Source organism: Uranotaenia lowii, chromosome 3 (assembly GCF_029784155.1).
Source record: "Uranotaenia lowii strain MFRU-FL chromosome 3, ASM2978415v1, whole genome shotgun sequence".
Taxonomy (NCBI): domain Eukaryota; kingdom Metazoa; phylum Arthropoda; class Insecta; order Diptera; family Culicidae; genus Uranotaenia; species Uranotaenia lowii.
The window spans coordinates 64,705,629-64,718,195 of record NC_073693.1 but is presented as its reverse complement, the minus strand read 5'-3'; the positions used below and the strand labels follow the sequence as shown (position 1 = coordinate 64,718,195).

Genomic DNA, 12,567 nt, shown 5'->3' with positions numbered 1-12,567 from the left:
TTTTTGAAAGCATAAGTTTTTTGTTTGTATTTACGAGAAGATTCGTCATCCCACCAAGGTTGTCCTTTGCGCCTGGATGTATGATTTGGGTTAAATGTTTTAGTTTGAGCTTGTAAAGCACATTCAATTATAGAATCATTGAAAAAGGAATATACATTTCCAAGATTAGTATTATCACAAGTCGATCTTTCAAATTCAATTAATTTATTTGATAAATAGTTCTGATAATTTTCCCAGCTTATATTTTTAGTTAAATCATATATAAAATTTATTTCTTCCAAAATTTTATCGTTTGCCAACTTCGTTATAATTGGTAAATGATCACTGCCATTCAAATCTTCAATAATTTTCCATGAACTTGTTAAGGCCAGGGAACTAGAACATAAAGTAAGATCTACTGCAGAATCTCTCGAGCTTGGTGCTCCTATTCTTGTGACATTTCCTTTATTTAGGATAGTCAAATTGTGCTCATCACATATTTCATAAATTGCCAAAGCTCTAACATCATCATTAGGCTCACCCCATGCGGATCCATGTGAATTTAAATCTCCCAAGAGTAATCTAGGTTGAGGAATCAACTCAATTAACTGATTCAAATGTTCTTTACTCATTCGATATGGAGCTGGTGGAATATATATTGAAGATACCGTACATTGAAAACTTCCTACTTTGATTGTTACAGATATTTCTTCAATTTTTCCAAAGCATGGTAGGTCTAATGGACAAAATTCTATACCATTCTTTATTCCTATGAGTACTCCTCCATAAGGCGTATTTCGATCTCGTCTTACTATTTTAAATCCTGGAACAACAAAATCGACTCCATTCATCAACCAAGTTTCGCATATGCAAAATATGTCAACATTATTATCGTTTAATAATACAATTAAAGACTCTTTTTTTGATAACACACTTCTAGAATTCCATTGCATGAATAATAACTCCTTAGTCATCACAGCTAAACAAAGATTCAATGAGGGGCATTTTTTCACACAATTTTCTAAACATTTTTTTAATGAGGGGCATAAACTTAAAAACAATCGATTTTATAAATTCAGAAAGCTCTAGAGCTTCACAAATCATTTCAATTATATTTTTAATTGAAAAGCTATCATCGTCACTTTTTGTATTATTGAGAGCAATATCATTTTCATTACGGGTTGTTTTTTCAGTATAATTTGATTCAATTGTATGATTATCGACTAATTGGTTATTTTCATTTTGAATGGACATCTGAGGTTTTGGAAGACTAGGAAATATATCTGAATATAATTTATGTTTCGGAAGAATTTTTGGTTCTTTTCGCAAAATTTTCGGCCGATTCACCTGTTTACGTTTCCTGGAATTAGATAATTCAAAAATGGAAGAATTCGTTTCATCTTCTAAATCGGATATTTCTGACGATAATACCTCAAACCGATTGCCTATATGTAATTCATTTGATTCTACTGTTTTATTTAACATTTCAGCATATGAAATTTTACGCGATTCCTTCACTGATTTTTTCCATTCACCTTTTGCTTTTTTATATAAAGGACAATCTGTAATATTTAAATGTTCCATATGACAATGAAAACATACATTTTCTTTAATTGAACACTCTATTCCAACATGACTTTTTCCGCATTTTCCACATTTTTCTTTGTTCGCACAGTATTTCTCGGTATGATTAAGTTGTCGACATTTTTGACAATACATCAATTTAGGGATGTATGCTCGTACAGGTAGAAGTACTTTTTCAATTTCTACATATTCTGGTAACACTGTACCTTCAAAAGTTACCCTAATCGAATTAGATTCTTTGTATCTTTTTATACCGTTTTCTATGACCACATCATGTAATCGTTTGCTAGCAAGAATACGAACTGCCGAGATTGCACCATTCCTCCATCTTCCTTTTCCCAGCACATTAAGATCACCAATATTGACAAAATTATCATTTATAACACCATCTACCTCTACTTTTAAACTAGGAATATAAACAAGATATTCTAAATTGAATAAAGGATCACTGACAATTTCATTGGCATGTTTTCTCTGATCGACTAAAACACGTAGACGATTATGCGCCATTTTTTTAATTTCTACAACGGAGGAATACTTTTTATGTAGTTCTCTAGAAATTGTAACAATATTCAAAGCCTTCACTTTTGGTCTAAAATAAATCTGAAACGGCCCAGAAGCAGATTCCGGATATTTTTTAATTCGCATAGGTTCTTTAGGCTCAACATGCTTCTCCCCAGATGTAGAAGCATGTGACCTTGAAGGTTGTGTCATCATATTACCATCAGCTGCTTGTAACTGTTTATTTTGGTTTGCATGATCAATTTTATTTGAAAACCGATGGACAAAGTTCTGGGTAACAGGTTTAAAAGAGGTATCAATAGGGAAGGAAGGAGGAGGCATAAACGTTGGCAAAGCGCATGGAGCAAACAAAAATTGCGAATCTGATGAGACCGAAACATGTGGTTGAGTATCACGAGATATAGGATTTGTCGGTGGAATGTCTATATATGGCACTTTCGTCAAGTTAAAATCATCACTGTTAGAGGCCCCCGGAAGTGGGGAACCCCCGCTTTCACCACCCATCCAAACAGCAAACAAATGAAATTCTTTTGATATGAAGAGAAACTGTACTCACTTGCTCTGTTTCTTCTATTGTTCTGGTGATCTCAAGGTCAGCTCACAACTTTATCGAACTAGAACACTAGACGGGCGAGTAATACGACTGACTGCACCAACGGTTGGAGAACGAATCCAACCCTTATCATCAACTTAAATTCTCTCATTTAAAAAAAAATTACTGGATAGATATTTCAAAAGATTTTCATATCATCATTGATCTTTGGTTTGTGCTTATTCGAGAAATATTTACCTAGTGACAATTAGGAAGTATCATGAAAATTTGATACACAGAAAAAAAATTAAAAAAAAAATTAAATAAATATTCCATAGAGATACAGATATAAGAGTTTAAGAATTCAAAACTTTAAATCACGATATATTGAGAACCGAAATTCAGTGTCTCCAAATCATAATTTCAAATCAAGTTTTGAGATACAAAATATGAATTAAATTTAAAAAAAAGGTACAAAGTTACAATCAGAGCAAAAGCAGAAGATGCACCAAATGTGAATTTCAATTCTATGTCTTTGAAACACCAAAAAAAATCTTTTCAAGAGATGTTTTTGAATACGATTCTCATCAAACAATTTTTTTTTTCAAATTGTTATTCTAAATGTGATGAAAGTTTCATTCGATGCCCTCAAAGCCAAAGGGTGGGGTATTAGTGCAAAAATGAACGGTTGAAAAAAAATTGAGATTAAATGTTTAAAATACAGAATCAGTTATCATTGCAAAAAATCAGATAAGGAATCCAAATGAGTTTAGTACTTTAAAAAACGATCCTGAATTTTCAAAATTCAGAAAAATGATGAAACTGAAGACACAACACAAGACTTGAAAATCCCATTGAATTAAATCTGGAAAAAGATAACATCAAGATGATATAAATATTCATATTAAGAAAATCACTCAATGATACTAGCAACTCAGCTATCAGATCGTTTTCATGATAATTTTAAAGTGATCATTTGGAAAATGATATACTGAATTCAGGGTATTCACTTCAGTAGATGATGAAATTTTTGTTAAATCAGTTAAAAATGCTTCAATACAAATTTCAAGTCCAAGACCGAAATTGGGATGGAAATTCAATTAAGAAACCATGTACTGTCGATTGGTCCAATTTAAGCCAATCATGTTTTTTTTTTAAGATTTTACATACTTTCAAAAATAGGGAGGGGTAAAAGGGTTTAGAATTTATAAACCAATGAAAATTTCAATAATAATCATTAAAAGGTGAAAAGTTATTAAAATACGCGGTATTAACCTGGATACTGCCCGGGTAATATTCTGAAATGTTTATCAAAAAGCGAAATAAGCTGCTATTTAAGTGCAGTAAACCATTACCTGGAAAATTAACGTAACAACAAACATTATTGTAGTGCAAGACGTTTGAATGTTATGAAAATGAGGTAATCTTTTTTCATTATTGTACCTGTTCTGTACAGAATATCGTAACTGACATGTTTCGATAAAATAAATTTGATGTGTTTTGCCTCATATTCTTCTTAATTTTTTTTGAATTCGGTTTCGTCCAGAAGATTTTGATATTCTCAGCTCGCAAAATGTGGAAGAGCTCCTTCACTGCTTACTCTAGGGAGCCCCCTTAACTTTTTTTTTTTTTTTTTAAGACAAAAACTATTCTAGATATTATTTTACGGGGGCTCTTTGGTTTTTATATTTGAAGTTTTCATTCAGATTTCCTAGTTTTGATTTCTTTTCATGGATTTGTAGTAGTATGATTAAAGTAATGTTAAACTTTTTTTTCCCTTGGGGGGCCCCTGAGCCGGGGGGCCCGGGGCAATTGCCCCTTTTGCCCCCCTTTAATCCGGCCTTGACTGTCGGGGAAGAAATATTCGGAAAGCTTTCATCGAGGTGCACGTGCGACGTTCGCAAGAATACTGGCGTTCGCCAGTACTTTTCGGAAGCCTGCCAATGAAAATAAACAATCAGCAGAAGCAGCCTGAAAAATATGCGCTTCCTTAGCGAATTCCACTGCCGTGCCACAAAGATATGCGCATCTTAAGCCAATTCCGTCTGTATCCACCGTAAGGCCAAATTAAAATAATCGATCAGCAGCAGCAGCATTAAATTCTGCCATTCCTAAGCCAATTCTTTCTCCAGCGGAAGGACAAATCAAAACAAACAATCAACAGAAGCAGCCTGAAAAATCTGCGCTTCCAAAGCCAATTCCGTCTTTATGTACCGGAAGGCCAAATGAAAAAATTGAAACAATCATCAGCAGCAGCAGCCTTAAAATTCTGCGCTTTCTAAGCAAATTCTGTCTTTATCCACCGGAAAGCGATATCAAAACAAACAATCAGTAGCAGCCTTAAAAATTTGCAATTTCTAAGCCAACCCGTCTTTTTCCAGGGGTAAATCAGAAACCATTTGGTTCATAGCGGCAGGCTTCAAAATATGTGCTCCCGTGCCATTCCGTCTTTCTAGCGGAGGGCGAATCAAACACATTTCTTTTCGTAGCACCAGCTTAAAGAATCTGCGCTAAGATTTTCTGAAATATGCTTAGCCTTCAGGAGTGAAAACAGATCGGTACGCTAATAGGACACCGGCTCAATCGGAAAAAGTTTCTCGCCTGAGAACACGACGATCAGCTCCTTCTTTTTCGACCTAGACAGAAATCGCTTAGAGTACTCAAGTCGCAGTGATTTAATTCGTTCTGTTTACAATTGCACTTTGCTCTTGCCTTTGATAATGCATTCCTCTTTGACGCTTCCTGGAAGAGTTCGAGAAAATTAACAAAACAGACTGAATTGATAAAATTTAAAAAATTAAAAAAAATTAAGTTTAAAAAAATTGACAAAATTTAACATTGAAAAAAATTGACAAAGTTTTTACAAAATTGAAAAAAAAATCAAAATGATGACAGCAATAACATGAATGACAAAAATTACAAAATTGATTAATTTAAAAAAATGATTAAAACCTACCAAATTGAAAAAATTGAGGATTTTGGCAGAATTGAAAAAAAAAATTCAAAATGGATCAAATTGACTAAATTGACAAATTAGATAAATTGATCAAATTGGATGTAAAAAATGATAAAAATATTAAAAAGGATAAAAATAATAAAAAAAACAAAAATAACAAAAAAATACAAAATTGACAAAAATCATCGAAAAGGAAAAAAATTAAAAATTGAAAAAATTGTCAAAAAGTACCAAAACATTTAAAAAATACAAAGTTTGCAAAAATGCAAAAGATAACAAAATTGTCAAAATTTACAAAGTTGACAAAAATAACAAAATTGGCTCCATTGTCAAAAATTTACAAATTTTGTCACTTGTGTCGATTTATTCAATTTGAAGTGTCAAGTGTATTAAATCGGGCTAAGAGACGAACCAGCCCGAGGCTGAAAGTCTCTATAATAAAGAAAAAAAAATCGGGTTTTTTTCAGTCATTGTACAGATTTATTGGAACGTTAATTGGTTAGTTGGAAGACAGTGCTACTGTATGTATTTACATGAAATTACTTGATGGTTTTTGCCAGAGGTTGAGCGAGAAAATGTTGATGGAAAATCAACTTCAATTCTCGCTACTGTTTTCATTTCTGTCGTTTTATTAATTTTTTTAATTGTTTCCATTTCAATCTTTCATTTTGGTCGTTCTGAAATTTTTGTCATACGACTAATTTATTTTTTTCCCTTATCTCCGCAGATCTCTGATCTACAACGATAAGAGCCAGCAGGCCTGGGGTCTGATCATTTTGCTGGTTTCGAAGGCAGCGGGCCATACCGCCTCGGTTCCGGAAACGGACCATGACAGCAGCGTCGGGGTGCTCCACTCGCAGCGCGCCCTTGCCGAGGTCACAGAAATGATTCGCAGCTCCCAGCTGATCCACAATGGCATCATCAATCTGCAGTCGATGGACAATGCTGGGAACAATCTGAGCGGCGATAGCGACATGATTTTCGGAAACAAAATTGCTCTGCTGGGGGGTGACTACTTGCTGGCCCATGCTTCCAAGCAAATTGCTACGCTGAGGTTTGGTTTAATTTTGGTGTTTTTTCTTCGTGATGATCTAATAGACTTACGTTTTAGGAATCAAGATTTAAACATGCTGATGACGTCGGCCTATAGAGATTTGGCCGAGTCGGCCTTCATTGGAGACACCGATGATCAGAATATTCCACTTCCTTCAAAACCAACCACTCCACCGGGAACTTCAACGCCAGAATGTACCCTGGAAGAGTTGGATTTCGGCGATGTGCAAAACAACAAGGAACCGCTGCGACTCGATGGAGTTATGGGTCATCCGGAGAAGGAATGGTCCCTGCGACACGTGCTAGGAGGAGGAAGTCTGCTGGGCAAAAGTTGCCATGGGGCGCTGATGCTGGCCGGACATCCGGAGGAACTGCAGAAACAAGGATACCTGTTCGGCAAGCACATGTCCCTAGCCTGGCAGGCGTCGATCGAGCTGCAACCATTTTTGCACAACGAGCTTCCGCTAGGTAATTATCATTCAAAGCAAATGGCATGACTTGCCACCCAGTAGAACGACTTTCACAAATTTTATTTCGTTGATTTTCTCATAGTAGAATTTTATTTTCATACTGCAATCCAGAGATGGGTCTTAACTCAAACATTCAGTCAGCGATACTTTTTTTTTGTAGAGAAATGTATTTCAGGGAGTGGATAAGATGAAAATTAATGTTGAAAAGCATGCGAAAAATTCGCCTTGTCCCCCGGTAGGACATTAACCCACATCTTGCGCCTCTCAGGGGCCCATGTATTAACATTCTACTACAGGAGACAACCTGGCGTATGAAAGTTATACTGATCGAGTACGAAGTCTATCGGGAAGAAAGGGAATTGTTCTCCCACGTGATCGTCGTAATTTTCGTGGTCTATTTCTATTCCCATCATTTCATCTTACGGTAGTTGGACTCACATTTGAACATTTTTAAGCACGGCAAGATTGCGTTCTCATATACTGCACGGGTTGTCAGTTTTGATGAGAAATGATGCGTTTGCCGTATTTAGATTAGGGTTACCATACGTACTCTTTTAAGAGTACATGTACTCTTTTTCAGTCGAGAAAAGGGCGTACTCTTCTTTTTGTGAAATTTTACCAAATGTACCCTATTTATATGTTGAAAGACATTTGATCTGAAAAACCTACGTACTTCTTCAATTTTATGAGATTGTTTCACATCTTATGCTAAAACTACGAAAGGAATACGACTTACAACTAATTACTTTAACATCTTGTATTCATTAACATGCATTTTAGTCGTTTATTACGACTAAAAAGCATGTCGATACGCGCCTTTGAGTATGCAAACAATTATCAATATGTACACAATTTAGGTAATATGCTTAAATGCGCACAAATCTTAAATTTTATTTAGGTTTTATTTTTGACGCTTTACCAGCGTTATGGCATTCGTGTCTAATTGCAAATAATGGTTGTAAAGTAAATGTACGCGTCAATAAAAAAAGCTTTTTGGAAATGGATTTTTTAAATGTTTTCATGTGGTTCGTCAGCATAACATCTAAATAATGCTATCTCTTCGAATAATCCAATTTTTGCATAACCTCAACAAATTGACAGAATTTGATTTAATGGAAATAGGTATGTCGGTTTCCAATTACAATAGAACCTCGTTTTTTTTTATTTTGTACGGGATTTTCATCCTCTGGGATGATTCATCTCTAAAAGAACCCCGCTTATTCGAGGTAGTAGGGGCTTCTTCAGAATACTGATGGCTGGGAGCTCAGAAAACTGAAGTTATATCGTTTCTCCTGATTTTTTGGGTAAATGATCGCAAGGTACTCTTTTTGGTGTTGCGGGAGCTGGTAACTCTAATTTAGATATCCAGCCAAGTTCAGTGTTTGGCATCGTCTTAATTTTGTTTTATTTAACTGTAACTCCGAGATATTTTGATATACTTTTTTTAATAACTACTTTTCGAATCCCGACCTTTTATCCTAATTTTTCGGTGCTTGCTTAAAAAAAATGATAAACATTCATTCTGAAAGTTTGTGTGTCTGTCGATCTGTTTCTTATAAACTCGGAAACGGCTGAACTGATAAACGTGAAATTTCGTACCTGGGAGTTTTTAGGGGCTGAAAATTGATTCGAGAATAGTAAAGGAAGTCTCCTCCATATTTTGAAAATGTAGGCTTCCATTGTATTGTATTGTAATATTTGACAAATCTCGAAAATAAATTGTTGATTAAATGATTTTTGTAAAATTTGGTATATTTATAAGTTTTGAGGTGATAACATCTCATCACCTTAAAACTGATAATTGTCTTTATATATGAAAAGCAATTTCTGTGGGTTTGTTTATTTGTCCACTATAGGCTCAGCCGTTTTGAGAAAGAAAACTAAAATTTGGCATGGATGCTCATCAGGATCAGGAATGATGAAAAATGTTTTCCGATTTTTGGATGACCCCTTCTGAAGGGGGTCATCCATACAAGACAAATATTGGTTTCGCTATATTGACGTTATGTTTTATCGGATTGTGATTAAAAATTTGCACAAGGGGGTTTTGAGAGATGGGCAATTGATTGTAGCTATCAAATTTTGGGTCAGGAGTCGGCAAAAAGGGTCGTCCATATGAACATTTCACGGTTATTGTAATATTGAAGTTATAAAACATCGGATTCAGATAAAAATTGGTATACGAGATTTTTTAGGGACGGGCAATCGATTTCAGGTATCAAATTTGTGTAAGTGGCCGGCAAAAGGGATCGTTCATATTAACTTTTCAATATTTTTTATATTGACGTTGTTATGCATCGGATTCATATGAAAATTTACACATAAATAGGATTTATTAAGGACGAATAATTTATTTAAATTATCCAATTTTGAGTCAGGGGTCGGCCGAAGGGGTCGTCCAAATTAACTATTAACTGTTTTGGGATATCGACGTTATTATACATCGGAGAGGGATGAAAATTTTCACACAGTAGTTTTCAGGGACGGGGTATCGACTTCAGATTTCAAATGTTTTGCCAGGGGTTGACGAAAAGTGTCGTCCATATTAATTTGATAATTATTCACTGTTTTTATGCAATATTGACGCTACTATGCAATGGGAGAAGTTTTATTTTTTGGAGCTTAATTTTGAGAAAGCTTTTGTATTCGAGATTTTTCCATATTTTCGATACAAATAACACGACTTTTCGATGGGGTGCGATGTAGGTTGTATGCAAGTTAATTTCATGCAAGTTTTTGTCCAATTTTTACCAATTTATCGAATATTTGGATTTTGTTTGTCCCCCCCTCGTCAACAACAAGTGACAAAAGAAGGGCCTAATTGATAATAGTAATCCGCTTTACATTTTTAATTTTTTTTAAACAATAGGATAATGATTTTTTTTGTGTTTTAAAAATTAATAATTGAAATAAAATATGCTGGGTTATGGAATCTGAAGAATAATTTTAACAATTCCTGCTTTGGATCTGGTTATAAATCCGGCTTTCAATTTTGAACTTGAATTTCATTTGGATTTTGTTTATCAGAACTTTGATTGAATTCATGATTTTGATTTGATACACTGAAGTGTGATTCTAAATAAAACCTGATTTTAATTTTTTATCCTTGAATTATTATAAAGCAGAAAATTTAGTTATCATATTTTTTATTTTTGATAAGTTATTAACTTTTCCGCTATGTTTGCACGTAATGAATAACATTTGAAAAAAAAACCTCCCCCGGTACCTCCCCCCCAGAAAACATGCCCCTCCGATTGCTCGATTCCGCCCTGAAAGTATGACACAAAATTACAAAAATCTGAGAAATTTTACAAAAATCTAAGAAAATTTACAAAAATTTGAGAAGTTTTACAAAAATCTGAAAAATTTTACAAAAATTTTACAATTTAATGAAATAAATTTAACACAACCATATCAAAAATATGTCTAATGTGATAAAAATATGACATTTTTAGCATAAATTGACAAAAATGACAGAACTGTGGCGAAAATATGACTGATGTGGTAAAAAATTTCCAAATTATGACAAAAATATGACAAAAATGAAATAATTATGACAAAATATTGGCAATCAAATTACAAAAATATGACAAATATTGAAAAAAGTATGAAAAAAATGACAAAATTATTACATAAAATTGTGGTAAAAATATGACAAAAATCTTACAAATATGACATAATTATGATTAAAATATGAAAAATATTTGACAATCAAATGACAAAAAATCCAACTATGTCAAACTATGTAAAAATATGACAAAATGGAAAAAATATTACCAATATGGTATCTTTCAGATATAAGTTTATTTTTATCACACTTGTCATTTTTTGACAAAGATTTATCGAATAATTGCCATTTTTTTGTTAAATTTAAGTCAAATTTTTGTCATATTTTCATCACATTTGTCAAATTATTGTCATGCTTTGTCGTTTTCTAGTCAATTTTTTGTCGTATTTATGCCATAAATTTTGTCATTATTGTCGAATTGTTGACATTTTTTACTGTAAAAGTTTTGTCATATTTGTCAGATATTGGTCATACTATTGTTATAATTTTGTCATGTTTTCACCACATTTGACATAATTTTGTCATTTTTCAATCACATTTGTCGAAAATGAAAGTATGACAAAATTATGACAAAAAATTACAAAAATCTGAGAAATATGACACAAATTTTACAATAGAATGTATAAAATCGACACAACTTTATCAGAAATATGACAAATGTGATAAAAATAGTACAAAGTTTTTACCAAAATTACAGAGTTATGGCAAAAAAATGATAAATGTTGAGAAATTATGACAAAAAAATGACAAAACAGAACAAAATAATAACATTAAATTGTGGAAAAATATGATAAAATTAGGACCAAAATCTGACAAATATAAAAAAATTTATGATTAAAATATATCAAAAATAGGACAGTGAAATGACAATAATTCAACTATGTAAAACTATGTAAAAATATGACAAAGTGATAAAAATATTATAAATGTGGTATCTGTCAGATTAATGTCTTATTTTTATTACACTTTTCATTTTTTTGACAAAGGTTTATCGAATTACAGTTATTTTGTTGTTTAATTTATGTCATATTTTGGTCATAGTTTTACCACATTTGTCAATTTTTCGCCTTATTTGTCAGATTTTTGTCATGTTTTGTCATTTTATTGTCAATTTTTTGTCATATTTTTTCCATAATTTTGTCATAATTGTCAGATTGTTGTCATTGTTTTGTAAAATGTTTGTCATATTCGTCAGATTTTGTCATAATAATGTCATGTTTTCACCACATTTGTCACAATTATATAATTTTTCGAACACATTTGTCAAAAATACAAATATGACAAAAAATTACAAAAATCTGAGAAATATGACAAAACTTTTACAAAACAATGATTTATTAACTTTCGACACAACTATATAAAAAAATATGACAAATGTGATAAAAATATGACAAAACTTTTACTAAAGTTTGACGAAAATGTGGAAAAAAATTAACAAAATTATGAGAGAAATAAGACATATATAACGAAAAAATAATATAATTAGCACAAAATATTGGCAAACAAATTAAAAAAAATATTATTATTTAAAAAAAAAAGTGGATTGTGAATCTTTTTCAAAAAAAGTTAATCTCGAGACCCCCCTCAACCAACCATCAGCTGCAACGAAGCCGTGTTTGATACGAGGATGAGCGGAGTAAATCAGGCAGCTAAGTACAATTTTATTATCCAAAACATTCATCAGAAGCTACCAGTTCAGACTGTTAACACGAAGAGGCGAGCTTTTGGAAATCGAAGCCAATTTCAATTTTGAAAAACAAGGGGTTCTGGCGTATGTGTAATTTGCGAAAGCTCATCAACACTTTCGTCGTAAAACATCAATAAGTTCGTCGAGATATTTTAGACATTTTTTTTTTTATTGTGAAAAGTATAGCACTTACGTTAACTTTATTTTACTGTCTTG

The 12,567-nt window shown here is 32.7% G+C and overlaps 1 protein-coding gene across 1 annotated transcript in view; it reads left to right on the top strand.

Annotated features, from left to right (window-relative positions):
* The window catches only part of LOC129754776 (all trans-polyprenyl-diphosphate synthase PDSS2-like), a 44,248-nt gene that overhangs the window by 26,027 nt on the left and 5,654 nt on the right, over positions 1-12,567 (top strand). Inside the window, exons 2-3 of the mRNA XM_055751012.1 lie at positions 6,301-6,627; positions 6,685-7,094. Of these exons, the coding sequence (XP_055606987.1) occupies positions 6,301-6,627; positions 6,685-7,094 (737 nt within the window). The remainder of the gene's footprint in view (positions 1-6,300; positions 6,628-6,684; positions 7,095-12,567) is intronic.